The sequence below is a fragment of the Xenopus tropicalis genome, chromosome 4 (genome assembly GCF_000004195.4).
Source record: "Xenopus tropicalis strain Nigerian chromosome 4, UCB_Xtro_10.0, whole genome shotgun sequence".
Classification (NCBI taxonomy): Eukaryota; Metazoa; Chordata; class Amphibia; order Anura; family Pipidae; genus Xenopus; species Xenopus tropicalis.
Window position 1 is genome coordinate 103,091,277 of NC_030680.2, and position 26,435 is coordinate 103,117,711.

Genomic DNA, 26,435 nt, shown 5'->3' on the forward strand with positions numbered 1-26,435 from the left:
ACCCTTTAATAAACATCCCTCTTCATTTTCTAATGCAGCCCCACACAACTTTTGTAGTTATCAATTTAAATTCTCAAAACTCTGGCTGTCAAACCTGCTGTTGCTGACATATTAACAAATGTGGCATTTAAATGTCAGAATTCAGAACATCTCTAGCTCCATTTGTAGCAAGCAACGCTATAGGGAATTCATTAAACACTTTATTTTTTTCTTTCAAAGATACATATTAATTGGGGACTTTTTTTTTTTTTTTTTTAACACCAAGGGGATAATATGTCAAAGATTTCAAGAGAATTCTGCAGATTTTTTTTCATCGCTAAGTGGGTTATTGGGAAACTTGTAACATATGTAATAGATTGATGTCTTTCCTCAACATTTACATTGTAGAGTGGTTTCACAGAGGGAGGCTGGTTTGTGATCATGGGTGCTAAAAAATTGTACAAGTGCCCTCTACTTAATGGAGCTAAAGAGTTTGAAATCACCCCTTCCCCTTAGTACTTAGTACCTTAGTTAAATAAGCACTAGCATCTGGGGTCTTGCATGTCTGAATGATACCTTCATGCTTTCCTTAGCCTGCCCCTCAAGAATACAGAGCTGTTTGCTTAGGTGCTTGCAGTGGCAGAACTTGCAGTGGCATTTGGGGGCCGCCCTCTTGAAGGGCTAAAAGAGGAATTAAAAAAAAATTCCCACAAATGCCGTGCCTGTTTTACAAAAGTACAGCCTTTTCCATGCTTGGAATGTTTAGAAGTACAAAGTACCCCATTAACACCAGATATGTCAGTAAGATCACTGCAGAATTAACCCAAGCCGGTAAAATCAGTGGAATGCACAGCCATCTTTAATTTATTCCAGCAATGACTCTGGACTGGAAATGAAGAAGCATCACCAGGCAGTTAGGGCAGCACTGTAAGGTCACTTTTGAACCCAGCAGGACCTGGGCCTTACCCAACACTGCAGGGGCTTTATTTACATAACTGGGTTTTTGTGTGACCTGTGCCCTAAAAGCTGATGGCAGCGAAGGCTGCAAAGTGTGGAAAGGATAGTGACAGCCTTATTTTTTGAACTTTGCACCCTGTATGTTGTCTGTAAATGGGGCTACAGATTTTCCAGGTTGTAGTAGACTGTTAAAGGTATTGATGATTAGTTTTACATTGGCAACTGCATTTGTGCAATTTAGCTCCTATATTCAGAGATCAGCCCCAGAGAGAACACTGAAATCAAATTTCTGGGATTGGCAGCCCTTTTTTATTTTCTGTAGCTCCTTATGATGTGTGTATCTGGTCAACAGGCATAAGTGTTTCCCTACTGCTATCTGCTGTAGTGTACACAAAGCCACCCGCATCCTGTCAACAATAGTGATAAAGTGAAATTATGTTTCCCCAGTTAAAAGGGCCATTGTGTCCTTGCCATGAAGCTTATAATGATAAATGTATTTTTAAAAAATGAATGATAGACAATTTCTGTGAATTTTTTTTTAATCTGCACTTCTAAATAATCTCTTTGATTAGCAGAGAAGTAATGACATCACGCTGTAGAACAAGTGTGTTTCTCAATTAGCTTAAGTACACTGTAGTCACAGCAACGTAATTATAACACAGCAAGTGCTTTCTGTAAATGCCTTACAGTTCGGTTTAACCCTGAACCGTTTCAATATTTACTTGCTAAACTGAAGATGGAAATACAAACAGCTATTGAGAACTGCACAAGGAATAGTGTTATTTTCCTTTTGTCTACCGCTGTTCTATTCAAGACCATTGCTGTAAGCCACTAAGAAGCTGCTTCAGGCAGCAGGGAAGCAGTAACATCAGAGATGCTGGGGAATAAAATGTTACAATAATAATACAACTGTAGCCGTACAGAACAATATTTTTTTTTAATGCGAGGGCCAGTAACTTCTTTATGAAAGGTTGAAAGAAGTAGAAGAGGGAAGGCAAAAGCTTTAAAAAATGAAGACCAATTAAAAAAGTTGCTAAGAATAGGTAAATTGATAACATACTGAGTTAACCTGAAGGTGAACCACCCCTTTAACTGAAAGAGACACAGTGCATTTATGTAAAAACCCTTCTTATTCTTCTATAAGCAGTACATATTGAAGGATCTGTACAATCACCTTTTGTTTATTTGCTTTACTGTAATCCCTTAGTCAAAGCTTGTATTATAAATGCTTAGTTACCAGTGTGTGAATGTTATTTGAGCACTATACTAGAGAGAGAGCGCCTTGTCATGGAGGTTTAGCTCAGTAGAAGAGAGAGAAAGTACAAGAACAGAATGCAAAGCCACAGAGAAGATCTGATTAAAACCCAAAGAAGCATTTCCAGATTGCCAAACAGGTAAAGTGGTTGCCCCCACCAGCTGACCATAATACTCTTGGGTCTAAATAGGAAGCATTAAGCTCTTTTAAAGACAATTTTTTACCATTTTGCATTTTTAGATTTGCTCTTTTTATTGGATTTTAGCTATTGTGATTTAGATCAGTACTGTCCAATTTATTACAACTTGTGGGCCAATAACATCTGCAGTATGTTGGGGAGCCAGATTAAATTAAAATTATGATGTCATACAGTTAAGTCTATGGAGCATGGAAGCAGACTTGAGACCATAAAAATCTTTTGGAGAGTCATATCTGGCCCACGAGCCTCCTCTTGCACAGCCCTGATTTTGATATTTAGCATCAAGAGAGTCAATAACCAATACCAACTTCAGATTTGTAAGTAATACTCCAGAGAAAGTTGGTACGCCAAATTCTGGAGCAACAATTTAACTCCACAGTCTACAACAGAGGCAAATTTACAAAATGGAAGTTTGTGAATTTACTCTAAGCTCCAATATTATTTCTTACTCCAGTTTCAGTTGATTCTACTTTTGTGAATTTCCCTACATACGTGATTATACATCACTCACAGTAGGCTGTGCCCCAGGGGAGCTTACAGTCCCTATCACATGTGCACACTATGGTCAATTTTATCAGGAGCCCACAAGTTGCAGTTAGCAAAATAAGTGGGGATGGTGTAATTTCTAGAGCAGCAGTGCACTTGGCATTATTAAAACTAATATAAAGTTAAATATTTTCTTGTATTAAATAATTAAGGTATAATTCAGGAACTAGAATGGTATCAGTGTGTGTGTGTGGAGGGGTAAATGATTCTCACTCTCTGGTTTCAAGTTAAGGTAAAACTAACCAGTGTGTGTTTATTACACCTACCTGTAATGAATAGGCTAAAACTGGCAAAAAGGATTTCTGAAGGAGAGCATGATCTATCGGGGCTCACGTATAAGTAGGTTTTGTGTTACCACTATGTACTACGTTTAGGAGGCTCATGGAGTAGTGTAGTAGTAACTCTTTGGTGTCCTTTGTCCCTCTAGGATTTTATGTGAATGTTTTTATACAGCATCAGTGCCACCAAGTAGGCACCCAGGATTAATATGATTATATATTTTTTATTCTACTTCTTCTGGTTACTATGTTGGTTTTTTATTGTGGTCAGTCTAACTCCTCTGCTATTGACATGTTTGGGCAGAAGAACCTTTTATGAATAAAAGTCAAAATGTGCACAACTTTGTGTACATCTTAGTATGGGTAGTTGATCACATCACACAGAGCAGCAACCTCTTCAAATCTCAGGCTTTGCTGTATGGACCTTGTAATACATACACACAAAGAAGGGGCATGTAAGGAGATGCCTATGTCCCATTCATCTGCTGCTTCTTACATAACAACTAGCATGCCCCTAACTATCAGTTACAACCTTTTCAGAAAGTGTATCAAAGATTTCCATCCACTCTAGCAGATACATTACAAACACTTGCTGGGAAAAGAAATAATGCATAATGGGTGAAAACAGCAATCTCACATATCTTATGCACAGTGGAACATTTTAGTAAATATACCATTCTTCTTTCATTGAAACCATTGAGTACAGGCTGTTAATGAATCTACTACACTTTTATGAGCATCCAACTATTACTTTAATTACTACTACTCCTTGGTCTTGAAGCACTATGTAGTATATCTTAGCCTAATACTTAATCATTATTGTTACTATAGCATGTCTGGATATTTGGTCCTAGTAATTAGTTTCACAACATGTTGTTTCATATTTATAAATGTTATAGCCGGGACTCCTCCAGCATGCTAATTACATCTGTACATTTTACTTATTAGCTTGTTCTTTCCATTCATCTCCCACAGTATTAATATTATTATTGCTGCGATAGAAATGCAAATTTACAGGATTAAAACCTGAGATTCATAATGTGAACAATATTCCAACCAGCAGAAAAAAAACACATGGAAGTAGAATTCTGCCTTTTCTTTCGGCTTTTAATTGATTTGAATATGTATAGAGGCGTGCGGTTAAGCTGAGGTTGCTCTGTCATTACATACAAATTGCTTCGTTGCTATGGGGATTGGGAACTCTTTTTATCCCAGCAGCTTGTAGTCTTTATTTAGAAAATTATCTGGCATGCTGAAGCCAAGTGTTAGAGGAAATGTAACCTGCAGACAAAGCACCCATATCAGATGGCATGCCGTTTGTTAAATACATGATTGGAATGCACTTTCTCTAGATACTACACACTATGTTATTTCTGGGTCCAGTTTTATTTTAGTTCATCTACAATTTAACAGTCTCATTTCTAATCATAAGTGCCCGTTCCCTTCTGGAAGTAGCAACATGCAGTTGTGATGTTTAAGGTAGTTTTGCAACATCTTTTCTCAAAAAATAATATGCTAACAATTTTATATAATAGTGTCATGTGAGAGTATAATTGTATAATTTAATTTAGGTAACACCTATTGGTTATGTGGCCTGGCCACTACTATAATTTGTCATTAAACTGGGGATATATATGTACTGGAGCTTAGATACAGCTGCGCTTTTACAATAATGTTAAGACCAATAGAAGGGGGAAATGAATGTAGCTGTAGGCCATGCAACTTAAAGTGATACTGACATGAAAAAAACTACCCTTTAAAATATTAATCTACGTAAAAAGTTACCTATAGGTCATGTTGATCACTTTTTGCTAATATGGCTGCTTTTGTAAGTAATTGTTACTGGAAGTCCCTAAACCAGACTGTTTTGCCAACCTGACTGTCCCTTGTCAGCCTGTCAGTTACAGCTTCTAATGCTAACGGCCTCCTGCTGCACAAATATGGCCGCCCCCTCATAGAGGAACATAGGGGATTGGATAGGTAATGTAAAAGCATTTGGCAAATACTTTTGTGGCAAAATTATAAATAAAATGGAAAGTCATAATTATTGTAGATGTAAAAAATGTTTCATTTCTGGTGTCAGTATCTCTTTAATAACAGCCTTTCCAGTTGACCAGAATGTACAATACAGTTGCCGGCTGCACTGTACCTTTCCTAGTGTTGCAGGGAAATCCCCCAAGTGCCGGTGGAATCTTGAATCAGTCCCTTGACATGGTTACAAGGTAACTATAGTGACAAGGTTTCTAGACATTTATCAATGAAACATCTCATATATACATAATTAAATAAAATAATAAGCCATTGTGCTCAGTGGTGCTTAATTATAGGTCCTAATTTGTGCTTACCTACAAACTTTCAAAGTATCTGCTCTCTCTTCTGTAGGTCTAGGGTGCCCCATTTCTCATTTGGTAAGATGTTCTAACTTTTACTAGTGAACTGAACTCAGGTTCTTACTTATATATAGATATACAAGCATAGGATCTATTATCTGGAATGCTTGGGCCTGGGGTTTTCCCAGATAAGGGATGTTTCTGTAATTTGGATCACCATAGTTAAAGTGGCTCATTCTAAGCAAATTTCCAACTGATTTTCTTTTTTTTTTTAAATACTTTTTTGCATATTTGCCTTCTGCTTCTGCCTCTTTCCAGCATTCAGATAGTGGTCACTGACCCCAGCAACAAAAAAATGATTGCTCTATGAGGCTGAAATTGTATTGTTACTTTATTGTTTTAATTACTTTTCAGGGCCTCTCCTATTTATATTCCAGTCTCTCATTCAAATCAGTGCCTGGTTGTTAGAGTAATTTGCTCCCTAGAAACAACATTGCTGCTGAATTTCCAAACTGGAGAGCTGCTACATAAAAAGCTAAATCATTCAAAAACCACAAGTAATATATAAAATGAAGACCAATTGCTAAGTGTGTCAGAATATAACTTTCTATGTCATATTGAAAATTAATTTAAAAGTGAACACCCCCTTGTGTCTGATAAAAATAATTTTAACGTGAAATAAACCCAATAACAATGTTTTGCTACAAATATGGATTCTTACAGCTTAGTTAGGATCAAGTATAAGCTACTGTTTTACAGAGAAAAAGGAAATCAGTTTTATAAATGAGAATTACTTGCTGAAAATGGACTCATGGGAGATTAACAGAATCCATTATGCCTATAAATTAAAGGATAACTATCTCTGAAGCATATAAACTCCCACCACTTAATGTGAGGCAACTAAAAATTGTATTAAAGAGTTGTGATGTGTAATATATTTGTTTTATCTTCACAAATAGAGAAAGTTGAATTTTGTAGGAGGAGGAGATTATAGTGATCTGAGCTATGCAGAATTCCATTTACAGCCATTAATCGTGTTGCATTTTATCAGAAGGCATTTACAGAACATTGTCCCTACATTCCTTCCCTGTTCCTACTGAAGCTCTCAATTGAACAATAGTCACACAGGGCAGTGCAAGGAATGCCAGGGACAAGTGCTATTCCAAGGTAGGAAGTAGCAACTGGGAGTGTTAACAGCTTTGTACATCCTTGTTATTATAACTTCCATTCTCCTTTAACTTCTAGCTCTAGTAGAAAATGTCAGTTTATATCTCCCCTTTGTTGTAAAAAAAATTTGAATTTTATTATCATTTGAATTCATTATATAGCATGATCATACTCCAGCTCATATTCCATGAACTGCTATTCCACATGTTTCACTCTACATTAGTAGAGTCTTTTTACTTTAGGTATAAATGTTGTCAAATATTATAACACTTCCAGGACTTTAAAGACTGAAACTTCAATTTGAAAAATGCCTACCATATGGAACAGTAGCCACACAGAGACATAGTAGCCTCACTATTCAATTCTGAGCTGGATGTGAATGTGCACTTTCTCATATTATATCTGTGCCTTGCCCTGGGCTGTTATCAGAATTTCTTCCTTCAATTGCACCTCAGTACTAAGATGCTGAGAACATTAATGGCAGCTGTGGGACGTAAATTGACGTCAGCTGTAGTGATGAGCAAATCTGTCTGGAAAATTAGCAAAATTTTTTGTCGTGCGTGTCAAAAAAGACGCAACCACACCCATTTTGACGTGCACCAAATTTTTCAGTGGTGGATTTTTGCTGACGTTTTGCAAAACAATTTGCTAATGGCGAAAATTCGCTGCGAATGCATGCCTGTTGAAAAAATTCGCTCATCACTAGTCACCTGCACGTGGGACAGTAGATGGCATGTTATGCCCTACATTCCCAGGATACTATACTGGTAAGTAAGATTTGGTGATAAGAACAATTTTTAAAGAATGCTATCATCCAGAAAAAAACATTTCTTTACAACTGAAAACTATGTTAAACCTTGTGGAATTTTCTACTACAAAAAAAAACTAATTAAAAAAATGTTGACTTATTTAATAAAAGATCCCATTATAAAAAGCATGAATGAATAAAAACGCAGAACAATACAAATAAGAATATGAAAACCTGAAAATCCTTATTTTTGTAAGAATTTCCGTGCGTTTACAAATGAAAAAAATCACAAAAACCCTCTAAAACCATGAAATAAATAAAGATTGTTACAATTTCCTTGGACAGCTCCCATGGATTTCTACATGACCTTGCCAGCTTTTAGATGGTGTAGTTCTATATTAGTGTTGTTTGTGGTTTTTATACTTGATATACAGGGTGGGCCATTTATATGGATACACCTTAATAAAATGGGAATGGTTGGTGATATTAACTTCCTGTTTGTGGCACATTAGTATATGTGAGGGGGGAAACTTTTCAAGATGGGTGGTGACCATGGTGGCCATTTTGAAGTCGGCCATTTTGGATCCAACTTTTGTTTTTTCAATAGGAAGAGGGTCATGTGACACATCAAACTTATTGGGAATTTCACAAGAAAAACAATGGTGTACTTGTTTTTAACGTAACTTTATTCTTTCATAAGTTATTTACAAGTTTCTGACCACTTATAAAATGTGTTCAATGTGCTGCCCATTGTGTTGGATTGTCAATGCAACCCTCTTCTCCCACTCTTCACACACTGCAGCAAGTAGCAACATAGCAACACCACAGAGAAATGCTAGCACAGGCTTCCAGTATCCGTAGTTTCAGGTGCTGCACATCTTGTATCTTCACAGCATAGACAATTGCCTTCAGATGACCCCAAAGATAAAAGTCTAAGGGGGTCAGATCGGGAGACCTTGGGGGCCATTCAACTGGCCCACGACGACCAATCGACTTTCCAGGAAACTGTTCATCTAGGAATGCTCGGACCTGACACCCATAATGTGGTGGTGCACCACCTTGCTGGAAAAACTCAGGGAACGTGCCAGCTTCAGTGCATAAAGAGGGAAACACATCATCATGTAGCAATTTCGCATATCCAGTGGCCTTGAGGTTTCCATTTATGAAGAATGGCCCCACTATCTTTGTACCCCATATACCACACCATACCATCAATTTTTTTCTTCCAACAGTCTTGGAGGGATCTATCCAATGTGGTTTAGTGTCAGACCAATAGCAGTGGTTTTGTTTGTTAACTTCACCCTTCATCTTTGGGGTCATCTGAAGGCAATTGTCTATGCTGGGAAGATACAAGATGCGCAGCACCTGAAACTACGGATACTGGAAGCCTGTGCTAGCATTTCTCCTGCGGTGTTGCTATCAGTGTGTGAAGAGTGGGAGAAGAGGGTTGCATTGACAATCCAACACAATGGGCAGCACATTGAACACATTTTATAAGTGGTCAGAAACTTGTAAATAACTCATGAAAGAATAAAGTTACGTTAAAAACAAGTACACCATTGTTTTTCTTGTGAAATTCTCAATAAGTTTGATGTGTCACATGACCCTCTTTCTATTGAAAAAACAAAAGTTGGATCCAAAATGGCCGACTTCAAAATGGCCACCATGGTCACCACCCATCTTGAAAAGTTTCCCCCCTCACATATACTAATGTGCCACAAACAGGAAGTTAATATCACCAACCATTCCCATTTTATTAAGGTGTATCCATATAAATGGCCCACCCTGTATATTGAAAAATTTGTGTTTTCGAGTAATTAGTAAAATACATGATTTTTAGTGCTAAAAAGTATTCGGGGATTCGGGGAAACGGAAAAAAATATGAATGTTACTAAATCTGGCCCTAAGTTCTCCCAGCTGATGTAACACTTATAAACCAATTAAATGTGACCAGTAAAGGTGTGTCTCTCATTGGTTGCTAAAGGTGATTAGCGGCAGTAAACGTTGCACCTTTTATTACATTTCCCTGCTCAAGGTATAGTAAAAAAGCTGTGTAAAATAGCACTGAAAGACATTATGAATGATCACAATAATACTACTGTACCCCATGCAATATGGTTATGTGTAATTATTTTGAGTTTGTGTAGAAATAGTAGCCTGGAAAAAGCTTCTTAATATTCCGAGCTGAGTGCTGCCTCTTTTCATGCCACTTATCATGCCAGACATTCTTCTCCACTGAAAATTGTCCTATTGACTTTAATAGATTATGCAAAAAGTGAAGTAGTATTTTTAAATAATGAAAGAAAAATCCAGTATCATGATTTATGGCATTAATGCTTGAAGAAAGACTCCAACAGAGCATTTTTAATTTGTTACTTATTTTATATCATTTTCATACATTTTTTTTAGGCCAAAAGTATTATACAGGTATGGAACCCGTTATCCAGAAACCCATTATCCAGAAAGTTCTGAATTACAGAATGCCCATCTCCCATAGACTGCATTTTAAGGAAATAATTCACATTTTTAAAATTTCCTTTTTCTCTGTAATAATAAAACAGTACCTTGTACTTGATCCCAACTAAGATATAGTTGGATAAGGATAATAATCCTTATTGGTAGCAAAATTTCCTATTGGGTTTATTTGATGTTTAAATTATTTTTTTTTTTTTTAGCAGACTTAAGGTATAAAGATCCAAATTACAGAAACATCCCTGATGTCATACACTCCAATTTGGATTCTGTAAATAATATTAAGCTTCTATATTAGTTATCATTGTGATATCAGAAATGCTGGGCAAACTGCTTCTTGCAGGCTTCCTAGTGTTATGTATCTATTGACACAGGTTCTTTATTAACAATGAATCACATAGGTTATTCAATAGCTGTTTCTACAAGATAAGTTAAAGTTTTTTAACCAATAAATTAATCCCCAAGGGTTGTATTGTGTCAAACTGAAATAGCCAGACTTATTTTCTCACCATCTATTGATTTTGCTCCTAGACAAAATAAAGAACAGCTAGCCGTTTGTGTTTTTTATTCAATGGCAATAATTAAAGAAAACAATAACTCAGTATCATTGTATTATCAGGATAAATGAGTAGTTTAGAACAGGCAGCCTAAATAATCTGAAATATGGAATTAATAATTGAATTGATTTCATTCATTAAATTCAAAATCAAATAGCTTTGTATGGTGAAAGTACTACTTTAGATTTGGCTCTTGGCATAGAGTACTAATTGCCCCAATGCTGTGATATCATGTGTAGCTTGCAACCTTCACTGTGCCATGAAGGCAGTACTAGTACAATTAGTTAACCCCTCATGACTGAATTTACAGAAGCATTTCTCTGCTGAGACCTTACCCAGCCAATCTTTACATAGTGATATAGTATGATGAGGTTGAAAAATACATGTTCATCTGATCAACATTTTGCCCACATTAAGCCTGTCTTTTAACTACTAACTGATACAGAGTAAGTTGAAAAATACATCTAAAGTCAAGTCTCCAAAAGGGGGAAAATTCCCCAGACCAACTTTGGCACGTTTGATAAAATATAAGGGGTCAATTTATTAACCCTTGGTAAACCATGACTTTGGGGTTCAGATGTAACAGTTTTTTTTCCATACTGGAATGATACAGCTGACAGTGGAAGATACTCGTCTGAATTCTTTTCTCCATGCATGGGATGTAATAGACTACCAGCCATTTGATCAGAATGACGTGTCACTGTCAAACACAATCTGATGTACTGACATGAATATAAGGTTTGATAAATCTGTCCATTTGATAAAAACCATTCCACTCTGTGGAGCATCAGAGCTCACCAGCAACACTAAACTATAACACCCTTCTGCTATATCCTAAAGCAAATTTAAAGTTGAAAATATAGATGAATGTTGATATTTTAAATAATTTTACTCAAAACAAACTTTAGCCTACCAGTGCAAATAATATTTTTTATATAATATGCAGTCGTATAAAAGGTTAAAATAAGATTAATTTGAAAATCTCAAATAATTAAGAAATTTGCGAACATAGAACCTTGTGTGCTTCTGGGGATAAACATATAACTAAAAGTCCCCAGGACACTACAGTTGACCAATAAACGATAATACAGTATGTTTATCAGGCAAGAGAAGTTAGAGGTCAGGGATATGATTTTTTGTTAATTTTAATCTGCAGTTAGCACAAGATTAGGGTGTCATTTTAAGACATAAGTTCATTACAATGAGTGCCATGACTGACAGGATTTACCCAGAGTGTCCCACAGATAGGCTGATATACTGCAGTCCATTCTGTTCTTCCAGGTTGCACAGATCCAGTGGAGCTGATGGTACCATAGGAGTCCAAAGGGCCTTAGTGGGAGGAATGTTAGTCTCTGGGCCTTCCATCCATATTGGAATAGGATTCATTTTGCTTAGGGTGGATTAAACTTCCAGTAATGGGTTAGACCCATTGTGCCAGGTTATTCCTTGTCCAGTGATTTCCTTAACTACACACCTCTCTTAGAATTTACTCCCTAATTCATACATTGTTTTTCCACATTCTTCCCCTCAGTATTTCTTATATTTGTGTGCATAATTAGTGTAAATTTTAAAAGGCCTAATAATATGAAGACAATGTTTAAATATTTAAGATGTCAACTTTTCTTTTAAATTTAATTTCACAGATATGAAAAAGAACAATTCATTTTTGAAGGCTGGGGTGTTTCTTCTGCACAGGATGAAGGTAAGTGACATAATATATGGCAGGTAGGAAAGATTGTCTGATGAGCCTGAGAGGTATAAGGTTTAATAACAAAATCTTGCCATGAAATGCCACAACCTATTGTGCAATACATGCTTTTATATATTATAATAGGGTACTTGCAAATATAAACATGGGACCCTATGGCCCAAACACCCACATTGTGACGCAGAGAGGAGGTCATATTAAAGGAGAAAATCAGTAGGCCCTAGTGATCGTAATCGCTTACCTGAAACCTCCTGCTGGTGCTCGTGTTGGGAGAAAACTGCACCGGCCTGGGGTAAATGCAGGTGAGAGATCCTCATCCTTCTCCTTTTGCAGCGACCCTGGGGCATATGTGCTGTGTTTTTGTTAAAGTCCGACTCTTCATTCTACTGCTCATGGGCAAAGACCGAAGGAGGAAAGCTGGATCACATACACCCCAGCCAGTGCAGTTTTCTTCTAACAGGAGCACCAGCCGGGGGTTTCAGATAAGCGATTACACTGGAGGGGTGCATAACATTTTGGCACCCCCATTGATTGTAACTGTTCCTCTCCTTTAAAGGACATGTAAAGCCTACATTTGCCTACAATGTATATCAGTTGGGCACGTCTCCCCCACCCTAATGGCATCATTTGTACTGCATATATCCCCTCCATTTGCCAGCACCATCACATTTTCCTAAAGCAAATAGCAGCTTTCACTCGGTGGCCATTTTTCCTCTGATACATAATTGGATACATTTAAATCTGCAAACAGCATACACACACACAGACCCTTATTCAGCATACATTTCATCAAGAATACAGGCTCACACAGGCACAACTGTCTGATAAAAGGTCTGCTTTGTTTGAGCTGAGCTCAGGAGAAAAGAACTGAAGCAGACAGCTAGAGTTGAGTTTCTATGGGAACCAGCAATGCCATCTCTTCACTGGCTGCTAGACTGGGGGCGTGTTTAGTAATCTGAGTTTAGAACAACTGAGCATGCCCACAAGCCAACAGCCAAAGCAAATTCCTGAGGGAGGGGGCCGAGTAGGTTAGAGGAGGAGAAGGAAATCTAAGTGATAAAGGGGACACTGCAGCCTTACTATTAACCTCTGGACAACCAGTGTGGGAGGTATTGAAAGATTTCAAAGAGACTGTTCACTGATTACATTTTTGTGTGTGGGGTTTACATGTTCTTTAAACTAAAGATTCTCATGATACTCTTTTAATCCTAATTTTTTGCATACTTGTTTTTCTCGGAACTGACTCCAAAGGAGATGGAACATTTTTAAACAACAATATAATAACAACTCTACACTGATACGTTTTAGTACTTAAAGGAGAACCAAACACTAAAAATCAACATGGCTAGAAATGCTGTATTTTTAATATTGTACTTACTGCTAAAGTTTATATAGCAGTTATAGTCTTGGCCTTTACAGTTGCCACAGAAGCTCCCCATCTTGGATTCTATTTGAAGTGTCTGCGACACTCAAAAGCTCAGTGGCTGCTGAGAAGCTGAGCTTAGGGGTTGTAGCAAAAAATCAAGCAGAAAATAAGGCTGGCCTGGCTGATGGTACAGGAATAATTATTACAATCTGATGCTAATTGCACTGGTTTCGGAGCTGCAGTGTAGTAGCTATCTGTATTAATGACTAATCAGCCTTATACTGTTACATTTATATTCTTATATACAGTATATTGTGAGTCGGTCCCTAAGCTCAGTAACTGACAGCAGCACAGAGCATGTGCAGTGAATCAGCAGAAAAAAAAGATGGGGAGCCACTGGGGGCATTTTTGGGGGCACAGATCTTCCCTGCTAAAGGGCTATGGTTGCCTTGGGCTGGTACAGAAGCCTACCTTTCCTTCTTTAGTTAAGCTTTAGTTTTCCTTTAAGCAGACCTTTAGAGTAACTGTTAAGATAATAATAATAATTATAATAATAATGAGGCATGTAATGAGATGGGATTGAAATATGTTTTCTATGTGTAAAGCATAGTACCACTCTGTTTTGTGCCATGTACTGACAATTCAGTTTTTTTTTCTCAAACCTAGTTTGTTTAAAAAAAGGAGAATAGAACAAAAAACAATAAATGCTTTTTTATTTACAAATATAATTTGAATTATTCAAGACTGTGAAAAGGAAGGTTTAGATAATAGAAGCATAAAAACCAATCTGATTGGAAGGAGGAGAACACTTGTGAAATGTGTAATTGCATTGGATGAATGTGCAAGTCACTTGACATTTAACATGTTTTACATATATCTGGATGAAAGTACCAAGGATTATCTAACTACAATGGAAACCTTAATATAAGGCTTGTGTAGCTGATTTTCCAGTCATAACATCTTCCAAATTTTTTAAATATGTTTGTATGTGAATGCATATACTCTTTGTAGTTTGCACACTGCATTCAGGTGTGTGCTGCAGGCCTGTGCACTGTGTTAGAGTGCAGAGACCTTTGCTAATACAGTGCTGACTGCATTAGTACTGCATTAGTGCTGCATTAGTGAGGGGTGTCATTTTCTTCCGCTCCCTGCCCACCCCTACCTTGAGTGCAGTGTTAATTGGGGTGCAAGTGCTTAGTAAATAAACACTAAGGGGTGTGCCCTCTTGCGTCCCTTAGTGCTCTTGCACTTCACTTGCATCCCCCTGGGGTCTCTCTCTAGAGATACATTTATTTTGCTTAACTAGGACTGACGTAAGAAAACTGCCATGAAGGAGTATGTCATTTGCATGTACAATACAATTCATGTACAATACAATTTATGCAGGTACAAACCATGGGGGCTCATTTATCAACACTGGGCTAATTTGCCCATGGGCAGTAACCCATGGCAACCAATCAAATTGTTGCATTTATTGTTCTACCTGCAGCTGGCTGAAAAAAGACAATCACTGATTGGTTGCTATGGGTTACTGCCCATGGGCAAATTTGCTCAGTGTTGATAAATGAGCCCCTAGTCCACAAATGTCTTTATTTCACTGTAAAGGAAAGGAAATTTGCCTTTTGTGCTTGAAATATTTCTGTTCAGAGCACTCATCTATTAAAAGACATAGATTACTGAGCAGATACCGCTCTTATTTATCTTTGTAGTAATGTGCTCTGTATATAGGAATACCTAAGGTGGCATAGTGTTATCTTATTACAGGCTATTAGAAAACAAAGAGAGATGATTGTGCTAAAATGGATTTTATTTACACGACTGTTTGACTGGTTATGCCCCATTATAATGTCAGACCACACTTCCTGGGCCTCGTAATCACTGTTAGCTTCTTGTAGGAGGGCTATGTAAGTTCATAAGAAAAGCATGACAAGACAATGGAGTCTTTGGCAAGCCAAAATAGAGCAAAGTTTGCAAATAATTTTAGGTACAATATACACATAATTGTTGTCCCCATTAGCAAAATTGGTAAACCAGTTTTACTTTGATAAATACTAGAATATTAGTTGAAGAACTAATACTCGAATGTCCTACTGTGGCCCAAGATAACTGAGAATCTGCCATTGAAACCACTACCCAGTTGCTAGATTTTTAAATCTGGAAACCACAAAGATAAAACATAAAATCAGCTGCATGTACTACATCATAATACAAATCAATTTAAGGGAATGTTCTCATAATGTTTATTGAAACAGCAGGCATAGACTTCCCAAAGAGCTGCATTTGTGACATATTTTTGTTTGAGAAAATATATTGAAAATGAAAATGAATTCTTGCCTGGCTTTTAGACAGGGGAATTCCTATTATTTGTAAACAAGAATGAATCATCAATTGCCGTCTTTTAAAATGACAATTAATTAGTACAATGGCTTTTAGCAGTATACATTAGAGGCCAACATTTTACATTTTGCAAATCAATACAAAACTACAGTTTTCCCTGCAAAGAGATCTGGTAATTTTGGACTGAATTATTCATTTGCTGAATACAATAAACATTATATTACAATGTAAAGTCTAAAACATAGTAGCGGTTTGTAAGAAATTAAAATAAATATTAAAAAAATAGTGACTAGCAAATGAGAGTTGGTTTTATTTAATATGTATGAGAATATCCATACAGAACTGAAATCATTTCAATACAAATGGCTAATATGTTCTTTTAGCTGGAAATCAAGGTTCACTATGCATGAAGTTATGTGACGTGTTATTTTATTCTTTTGTGCATGACTTCCCAGACGAAGCCTTCAATTTGTGCTCACCTAAATGGAAATGCAAATATCTTAATAGTGGCACCATTACAATATCATCGGCATTAGATGTCAAGTTGACAGAATATAAACAGAGGTCAAATAACGACCCACAATCCAAACACAGCGTATTAGGTAATCATTTACTAAAAAGCACCAGTGAGCTAGCAAAGAACAAGCTTAAACCATCAACTGCATCACCTGGACTTTCTACATCAAAATGTGCTTCAGTAGGTAATGAAAGTGTCATGGCTGCAGAAAACAGCAAAACAATAAGGAAGCTAATATATATAATGAAGAACAATTCATCCAACAGCTATAAGATGAGTAATGATTGTGACACAAAGCATAACAAATATATAGAGACTAAAGAGAAGACTATTAAAGCCTTACTTTCTCCTTTGTGTATTATCCATAATAACAAAATAAGAAGCATTGGGGACAAGGAAGTAGCAGAAGACTGTCAGAAGAAAGAGACAATCTCTATAACTCCATCTGATATTATGATCCAGACAAATGTTGATGGCAATGTTCAAACATGTATCACCAAGCTTTCTGAAGAAACCAAATTACTGTTAAATGATGCTACGACAAGGAAAGGCGAAGAGCTTGAACTAAAGGAGCCAAGATGTGATTTAAATCATCATCCTCCCCCCTGTTCTACATCTACAGTGTCTGTGATACAAAGAACTTGTGATTCAGGCAAAGAGAAATGTGCATGCTATGCAAGTACAGAGAAGATCTCAAAAGTAAGAATGCGTGAATTAAAGTCTGGAATAGTGAGAATATTTCCTCTTTCAGGAAAGGAAAATACTTTTCAGAGACAGGTAGGCTTTGTTATCCTTGAGCTTTATGATTTCACAATTTCTGTCCACAGCTTCTCTATGTAACCCCTCACTCTGAGCTCACTTAGTGTATGTTGTAGGTCAGCTTGCACTTGGGAGATTTGATTCCTATTTCTGTAATTAAACTGCTGTATTCTAGTTCCTGTTCTTATTCATCCTTTTTTATTTATGTCCTGGTTTTGATTCCAGTATGTTTCTTGTTATGAGTTTGCTTGATGATTATTTGGTTGTTTTGTTGTTTTAACCCAGTCTGTCTGACTCTACCTAATTCTATTCTAACCGTCAAAGAGTTTTATGTTTGGCTCTCTCAATTGCCCCAACTGCAGTCTCTGGAGCCTTGTGCAGTCACACGTGGCAGCACCTGAGTAGCTAAGGGCCAGGCACAAACAAAAGGCAGCTGTTACAGACACAAGAGCATGCCTAGACTGGAATCCAGTTATTCCCCTGGGGTTTGGGTTTGCTTTAAGTGACAGCATAGGAATCAGAAATAAGTGACATAATCCTGTAAATTTTGAAGAGGAGTCTTTAACGATCTTGTCCCAACAACCAAACCATTTATAGAATGTAATTTCCACTCTTCTGAAACCAGCCAGCTCATCTTCTACATTAATCTTTTTTATTGGGGGTGTGAACAAGCATTCTGACTTTGCTGCTTGCATTAAAGGGATTGTAAATACAAAAAAAAAATGAAAGTAAGTAAACAACCATGTGTTATCAATGTGTTAACTATTTACAGCTGTGTTCCCTAAAGTAAACTTCACCTAGCCTCATAAAATTACCTGGGTCTCCATTCTACCAAAATAACATCTTTATTATTAGAGGATTTTCATACTCCCTAGGTAGGGACATAAATTAAATAAATTTAAAGATGATTCATTGCTACCTGAACACCTTCCTCAAAGAGAAAGACATTTAGAACCTTGAGCTTAGGTACACTAGTGTTCAAAATGTTCTAATTACCCAGAGATTTCCATGTTTTTTATAGAAATTGTTATTTTCACTCACAAATGCAGCATTAGATTGAGCAGAAATTATAGTCGATTCATTTCACAATGTCCTAACAATTTTTTTTTCAACCTACACCTTCTGTAGATCTTACCAGAGATGTGATTGGATTGTAGGACACTTTTTTCTGACCTTACAATGAAGCTTTACCCACAATACAAACTGACAGGTGAATTTTCACCATTGCCAGTCTGACACTGCATGCAGGCAGGGACCAGCTGCCATCCGAGGAACATAGAAAAGAAAAGGAACAACAGTGCTGCATTGCATTTTTTTTATCCACCTTTGATTCTGAGAAAAAGAGCATGAGGACTGGTTAACCAGAGCAGAGGGAACTAATTGACAATTAGCAAACTAATTTTATTTGCCCAAAATAACAGGTTTTGGGCAAAGAATGATCCCTGAACCCTGGGAAATAATGATCCTACCTTTGACTCCTGGGAGTGACATGGATGTATTATTTGTACAAAATATCCAAAAAATCAGTCCTGCCCTTAGTTGGCTTGTCCATCCATTAGCCACATCTGTAAGGAGCAGTTTGATTTATAATATGATATATCATTTATTACAAATTCTGTTCCTTTTTTCCCCAGTAATCTGGTAAAATAAATAAAGATTATTCCCATAGACTTCTATACAACCTTGAGAGCTTTTATTTGAGTTTTTTTGTGTGTATTATCACTTTTCTTTTATAAATCCCAATGATTTATAACAGTGCTGTCCAATTTATGTGGTACCAAGGGCCGGAATTTTTCTTGCCTACATGGTGGAAGACCAATAATGGAAGCCCATTTAGACCGCTTTTTAGACCATCCCCACATTAATGATGGTAGTGCAGCAAAAACCCAAATGGTTGGTGCTCACTGTAGGGATATCACCCTTCATTCATATGTGAAAGAATTATTTTATTTCATATTAAGACATACCCTTAAATCCATATGCCTCCTCCTCCCCTGTGGATAGCACAGCAACCCCCACCACATAATTACACACCTTAGGGACCATTTAATTACTTTTCCCAACTGCTCCCAGAACAAACCCCTGCCAGGTTCACCTCCCACAGGCAGCAAAGGGTAGGCAGAGTATGGCACACACTGGCAGGGTAGTGCAGGCAGAGTATGGCACACACAGGCAGTACTCTGTCTGCCTATGCTTCCTGTGTGTACCATATTCTGCCTGCACTACCCTGCATGTGTGTGCCATACTCTGCCTCCTCTAGGCTGCCTGTGTGTGCCATACTTTGCCTGCACTATGCTGCCTGTGTGTGCCATACTCTGCCTGCTCTATGCTGCCTGTGTGTGTCATTCTATACCTGCCTTATACTGCCTATGTGTGCCATACTATGCCTGCCCTATGCTGCCTGTATGCGCCATACTCTGCCTGCCCTATGCTGCTGTGCTTGCAATACTCTGCCTGCCCTATGCTGCCTGTGTGTGCCATACTCTACCTGCTCTATGCTGCCTGTGTATGCCATTCTATACCTGCCTTATACTGCCTATGTGTGCCATACTATGCCTGCCCTATGCTGCCTGTATGCGCCATACTCTGCCTGCCCTATGCTGCTGTGCTTGCAATACTCTGCCTGCCCTATGCTGCCTGTGTGTGCCATACACACAAGCAGCATAGGCCAGGCAGTACATACAGTGATGGGACACAATGCTGGCACTGCTGCTACAGTCTCTCTGAGGTGTGAACAGGTGAACAATGTGGGTGCTTACAGTCTTAGCCTGAGGTGTGAACAATACAGGGTGTGAACATTGCAGGCACTAAGAGGTGTGAACAACACAGGGCCTTAAAGTTGTGAACAGTACGGGGATTACATGTTTAAACAATACAGAGGTTTACAGCCTTAATATGAGGTGTGAATAATGCAGGGGCCAGTTAACTGCAGTACAGATACCATTTAAATCTTACACAAAGGTAAGCAGTCACAGCAGCCAGACAGGTGGGGGGCCACACAGGGGGGTCGTGGGCTGCCACTTAGACTGCACTGATTTATAACGTAATCCTGGCAGAAAAGTCACGCTCACGTCAAAAAAAGTAGTGCTGTAGCCGCATTTTCGCAAATTTTCCATCGTTTCGTAAATTTTTCAGTAAAATTAAATGGGACACATTCACTCAACCCTAATTTTGTATCATTTATACTGTGCCTTTTCTTCTGGTTACAGGACTTTTGGGGATTTCCTGCCTTTCTTCCTCATAATTTGAAAACATCATTCCATTTCCATAATTCTTCACATTCAAGAACCCAGAAAAGCGGCAAGGTAGAATTATTACAGAAATGGTAATAAGTGTCATTTTGAACAAAGTTACAGTACGCAATCAAACACATTGGGTGGTTTTGACTACTTAAAGGGCCTGTAATCTCATACTCTAGCTGCCATATATGACTGATTTAATTAAGAGAGCACTATGACACTACAGGATACATCCCCAATGGTATGGTCTGTGGCATCTCCCCTTCTAGAAACACAAGCATTCAGAAATCGCTAAGGTGTATACTGTATGTGAACAAGTAGCCATCGATGTGTGTGCTTTACCTATAGTGTTGTTAATTTCCTGTGCCTCTGTTCATTTTGAGCAGTTAAAACTCACACTTTTTTTTTTTTACATGTTTTAGAATTTTGTACACTAGTATTGTAATGTAATGCTTTGTTTATAGGCAGGAATTTATTGAAAACAAAATTCTGAATTATGTAATGAATCTTTTGACAAACCCATTGTAGCTCTGAAACACACATTTCATGTTGCCCATTGTCTCCTGAATTAAAATCTGCCAGTGAAATGGCACTGTTATAAAATAAAACAATAAAAGGGCATGAATATCTTTTGTGCATGAATATGCATGTGAAGGTATTTAATTAGCACACCTCCTTCTATAATAAAGGAGAGATGATTGGTCAACAGGTGGGGGTAATAATTGCCTCTTTGGAACCCTCACCTGTATGTAAAGCTCAATTGCTTTGGGATTGCTAAGGAGGGAACCCTAATAGTTCAAAGAGTAGGAAAATATCAGACCGGGAATGTCCTCAAGACACTTTACATTGGGTTTAGTGGTCAAAATAAAATACAACCGAATCTGGGCTCCCCTAAGGCTACTGGCAAACAAGGCTTTCTCTGTCTGTTTATAAACATAGAATGAGAAGCATCCAATCTAAGTGTAAAGGTATGCATTTATCTGTGTACAATTCAACACAATCCCTGCCATGGCAGAAGGGAGCTGATCAGATGTTTTTCTGCCAATGTTTATACGCAGATGCGGAAACAGACCAAAATTTAGGAGAGTATATGTTTGTCCCCAAGTGCAGTGAGCAAAGTGCAATCCCCCCCAGAATTCCAGCGTCATTGCAGACACAAGAGGGCATGTGCTTAACACAACTGCGCTACGCCTTATTCTTCATGTGTGCTCCCTATTCTTTTGGCACAACTGAACTGTGCCAATTCACACAGGGTGCTGAGAGAACCATGGCCCTATTGCCTGGTCCGGAGGTGGTGGTATCTCCAAGGTTCCCTTGTGTCAATAGACGCAGCAGCACACACTTGGAATGGAAGGCAGGAAGGACTGAGTGGAGCTGAGTGCAACTATTCGGAAGTTATTCAAATCTGGGAAATGTGATGAAACAGTCGAAAATTTTGTTAAAAATTACTTACATTATTTGCAACAAAAATGTACATTTTGAAATGTAATATTCAATTTTACACAGTTAATACAATAGCAAATGTAATTGAAATTGAAAAAACTATGGGACAGGTTTATTAAGGAAGAATTTCCAGATCTGTTTTGCTGTTTATCAGTTACGGAACACATTGATCAAAGCAGATACCTGAGGCAATTCATCGGAATGTGTGCAACTCCTGGAGCAGTCAAACCCAATTTTGTTTAATGGGATGCTTGTTCATCAGTGCTGAGTAGTGATGAGCAAAATTTTTCGGCAGGCATGGATTTGCTGTAAATTTCTGCGTTTCGCCATTGGTGGATTTTTTGGTGACAGGGTGCAAAAATTTGCTATGGAAAAATTTGGCATGCGCAAAAATGTTTTTGTCATGAGTGTCAATTTTTTGACGTGTGGAAAATGTTAGTCCTGAGTGCTATCAGCCATTGCAATCTGTATTACATATGGGGAGAAAGGATTCAGTTATTTTCTGCTCTTGACAAATCATTTGAAAACAAATTGCTAAATGTAAAACTGTTATTTTACAGGAGTTATCTATATGAACGGCTTGCGAAATGTTAGCAATTGTTGATGAATTAACCCATGTGTTGTGGGTGCTAGTCAGCAAATATATTGAATACTTAAATAGAGCACAGACAAGCCTGAACTGACCTATAATAAATGATTTGCTGCTACATCAGCATTTCTGTCCTAACAGAACAGAACAACCCAGTTGAACAAACATCTCTAAATGGCTCTTGTCCTATAAGCTGTTGCTACAGCAACCAAAAGAGGCTAAACCACTTTGTGAGTTCCAAGGAATAAGAACACCTTGTAAAGTGAAATAGAACACAAGCTGCACAAATATGCAGCAATCAAGCTTGCCTAAAAGATAGCCATCAGAATAAAAAATCACTTTATCCACAATTTTTTTTCTTTTTTAATCAGGATATTTTTAGACTATTGTTTGGAGTGACCTAGCATGCCTAAGATCTAAAATTCTGATAATTTGTGTTCTTATGTTACTAAAGCAACGGGAGATATGAGACCAAATGGAAAATATAGATCTAACACATTTTTGCATTCAGGCCCTTTGCAGTTATTCATCATATATTTAGAGGTCAGACAGGTATACTTTGCCTGTATTCTGTATAATGAACTTTTGCATATCTATAAAATGGAGACATACTGTAGTAGCCAGCATGTAATTAAATGGAGAAGCTTGTTCAGGGTCGGACTGGCCCAGACCCAATCCCTATTACCACTCCCCTGGCTGCCAGTGTCCTCCCCTGACTTAAGCGTGTTCAAGGCAAGATGCCGAGCGGGTGGTGGGGGTCCCTTGTGGGGGGGGAAGCGGCCGACGGGGGCACCTTGGGGGTTGCAGGGCCCCTGGGGTGGCAGACCTGGTGGGCCCTGCACCCCCCAGTTCGACTCTGGGCTTGTTGATACAAAAGTCATTATATCTTTATAAATGAATTCACCTAGTAGCAGGAGTTGTAATGGTAAACACCAAACAAAAAAAGTTTAGGGTTTAAAAAAATAATGAAAGCATGGATATTGTAAAAAAAAAAAAAAAAAGTACAATTTCTATTGGTATATATTGGTATATATTTCATTTTTAATACTTACAGAAGTTGCAATTTTTATCATTTTAATTAATTTGACCAATTTCTACTCCAGGTGATATGAAAGTGATTTAAAGGGGATCTGACACTATTATAAAATCCACTAAACTGTAGTGAATTTTGAATAAACCTGATTCACTGTCTTTCTAGCAGTGATTTATTTGTAAGTTCCTCAACCTCAAACTTTTTTTTCCTTGCTGCCAACAACCCACTGATTGTGAGTCACTGACAGAGTTCAGCTAATCTCACTGGGTAATTCCAGCATGGCTTAGCAATTTGCAGTCCACTAATAACAAACAGCATGGCCAAGTTTATTCAGGAGGAATATTCGTTGGAAGAACACATTTATAAACCATTTATATCTCAGAAACTATTAGAAAAAGAAATAAAACCTAACTGAGAAAAAAAGATGGTCTCCCATTAACTGAAATAGCAGGCTTATCACTTTAATCAGTCAGAGGTTCTACAACATGCATTTTTTATGAAAAAGCTGAAACATCTTCTTTAATAATGCAAACTAAATACAGCTGTCAAATATGGATAAAGGCAAGTTTCTCTAACACTTTTTTTCTGTATCAGCTGTTCAAAAATGGCTGCATGGTTAATTTTGCTTTTAGATTTGTATCATATATAGCAGAGAAAATGTCAAATAATAACAAGGAAAAATGTACTGTTGCAGGGAATTGGCTCTATACCAAATAACATCAAACCCTGCAATATGGATTGGAATGTACAACAAATAAGGTGTATTTAGCAAGCTTGTGTGTTGCTGTAGTGACAGTATCATTGAAATCTATCTTATCTCAAATACAGCACATTAAATTGATGTCTTATTTCATGTGTTTTCATTTTTTTTGTAGAGAAATCAATCAGCAACAAACCAGGTTTCTAATCATCAAGACCAAAGAAAGCAACTATCTGGCATGAACCAAGCTGGAAGCCAAGCCACTTTGGCAATGCTGAATGCAATTAGAAATAGGCTGCAACAGAATAATGCAAAAGTCATGCTTGGGCGGAAACAAAAGGTATGTTTTTCCAAATGCCTGGCAGCTATTTCTAAAAATACTTTATAAATGCGTGTCTGGGATGTTAATTAGTATCTGCACTGCACAACTTCATTTTATTAACCAAAAGCTTTGGGCAATGGGCAGAAGTGTTTCAACTAAACAAATGTTTATGGCAATAGAGTGCCTAAAAAAGAACTGAAGAGATGAAATGTTGATACAAAATTTAAGAAGACAAGATACACATAAAACATCAGGATTTGCCGTAATGTAAAAATGAAAAGGGACAGATCAGTATTATGTTGCAAACCACTGATACAGCCTTGATTAAAATTGGAATAAGATTTAGGTAACTTCTTAGTTTCCATTTAGGACTTTGTGTTCCTATAGCCTGTACCCACATGTATAGTGCTATATGTGCTGCATACAAGAACGCTGATGTGAAAACTAAATCACTCTTGCTAGAACACATGGAAAGAGGTGTATTACCAGCAGGGTAGAATCATTACCAAAGCAATCAATATGATGAAGGATGAATCAAGTTGTTAAACATATTTTCTGATGTCAAAACTCAAGTTCCAGGTCATTATGTTCTGTTTTTATTTACAAAAAGGAAAGCCATTTAAAGGACATGTAAACCTCACACACAAAAAATTTAATAAATGAACAGCCTCTTTGAAATCCTTCAATACCTGCCACTGTGGTTGTCCAGAGATTAATAGTAAGGCTGCAGTATCCCCTTAATAAATTAGGGGTATATGTATCATGCTGTGTAAAAAGTGGAATAAAACATTACTGGTGGAGCCAATCAGATGCTTTGCTTTGGTTTTCTAACTGTTGCTGATTGGTTTTACACAGCATAATAAATATACCCCTTAGATTTCCTTCTCCTCCTGTAATCCACTCTGCCCCCTCCCTTTGAAATTTGCTTTGGCTGTTGGCTACTGGGCATGCTCAGTTTTTCTCAGCTCAGATTACTAAACACACCCTCCAGTCTAGCAGCCAACGAAGAGAAGGTATTGCTGGTTCCCATAGAAACTCAGCTCTAGCTATCCATGGATATTTTTTTTTGTCCTAACCTCCTCTCCTGAGATCAGCTTAATCATTACAGTGCTCAAACAAAGCAGAACTTTTTATCATAGACTGTTCTGCCTGTGTAAGCCTGTATTCTTGATTTGATTTATGCTGAATAAGAGTCTTTGTGCATGTATGCTGTTTGCAGATTTAAATGTTACTGATGAAACAATGACTGCTATGTAATAGCTGTAATTTTTTGGGGGAAAATGTGATGGTGCTGGCAAACAAAATATATTAAGTAGATCAGTTAAATTACATGCTGTAGATTTTGCACTGCTTGTTTCTTGTGTTATTAGTTTTTTGTGTGTGTTCTTTATTAGCCACTGGGCATGATGCTTCAGCGCACATTGAGTAACCACAACCAGGAGGGTGAATAGGAAGAAGGCCTGGAATTTGGAGAGGCATCATTGAAGAAAATGTTGTGAAACGCGCACTGTATTACACCGACATTATCCCGGAAATGGCTTCCCAATCACTGCATTGTTTGTTAAGACTTTACAAATGCTGACTCTTATATAACATAAACTATTCACATTGTGGGCCTACTGTTATTTGTACTGTAAAAATCATTTGAACTGCTGCACTTCTTACTAGGAGTTTACAAACTGTGACCATTATTTTGAGCACAAGTTCTAGTTGGAATCCTGAGACTGTTGGTATGTATCTCATTATTTCTGCAGATCAGTTACATGGGACTATATTAAGGCAGGCTCTGAAATATTGTAGTTTTCCCTTCCTGCACTGACATGTAAAGCTTTATATTTTACATATATGTGTGGTAAAACCTACTGGCAAAAGAAGCCGATGTGGAGTTAACTGTGTAATGCAATATACCAGTGCATGGGGTATCTATCAAAGCT

The 26,435-nt window shown here is 37.5% G+C and overlaps 1 protein-coding gene across 1 annotated transcript; it reads left to right on the plus strand.

Moving 5' to 3' along the window:
• The first annotated feature begins 11,092 nt into the window (after positions 1 to 11,092).
• On the plus strand, positions 11,093 to 26,122 carry LOC116410502. Its single transcript, XM_031901335.1, has 6 exons — positions 11,093 to 11,190; positions 12,132 to 12,190; positions 16,355 to 17,193; positions 20,385 to 20,480; positions 24,355 to 24,519; positions 25,896 to 26,122. Exons 1-6 carry the CDS (start codon positions 11,093 to 11,095, stop codon positions 25,950 to 25,952), a joined length of 1,314 nt encoding a protein of 437 aa, XP_031757195.1. The 3' UTR covers positions 25,953 to 26,122.
• Positions 26,123 to 26,435: the final 313 nt, after the last annotated feature.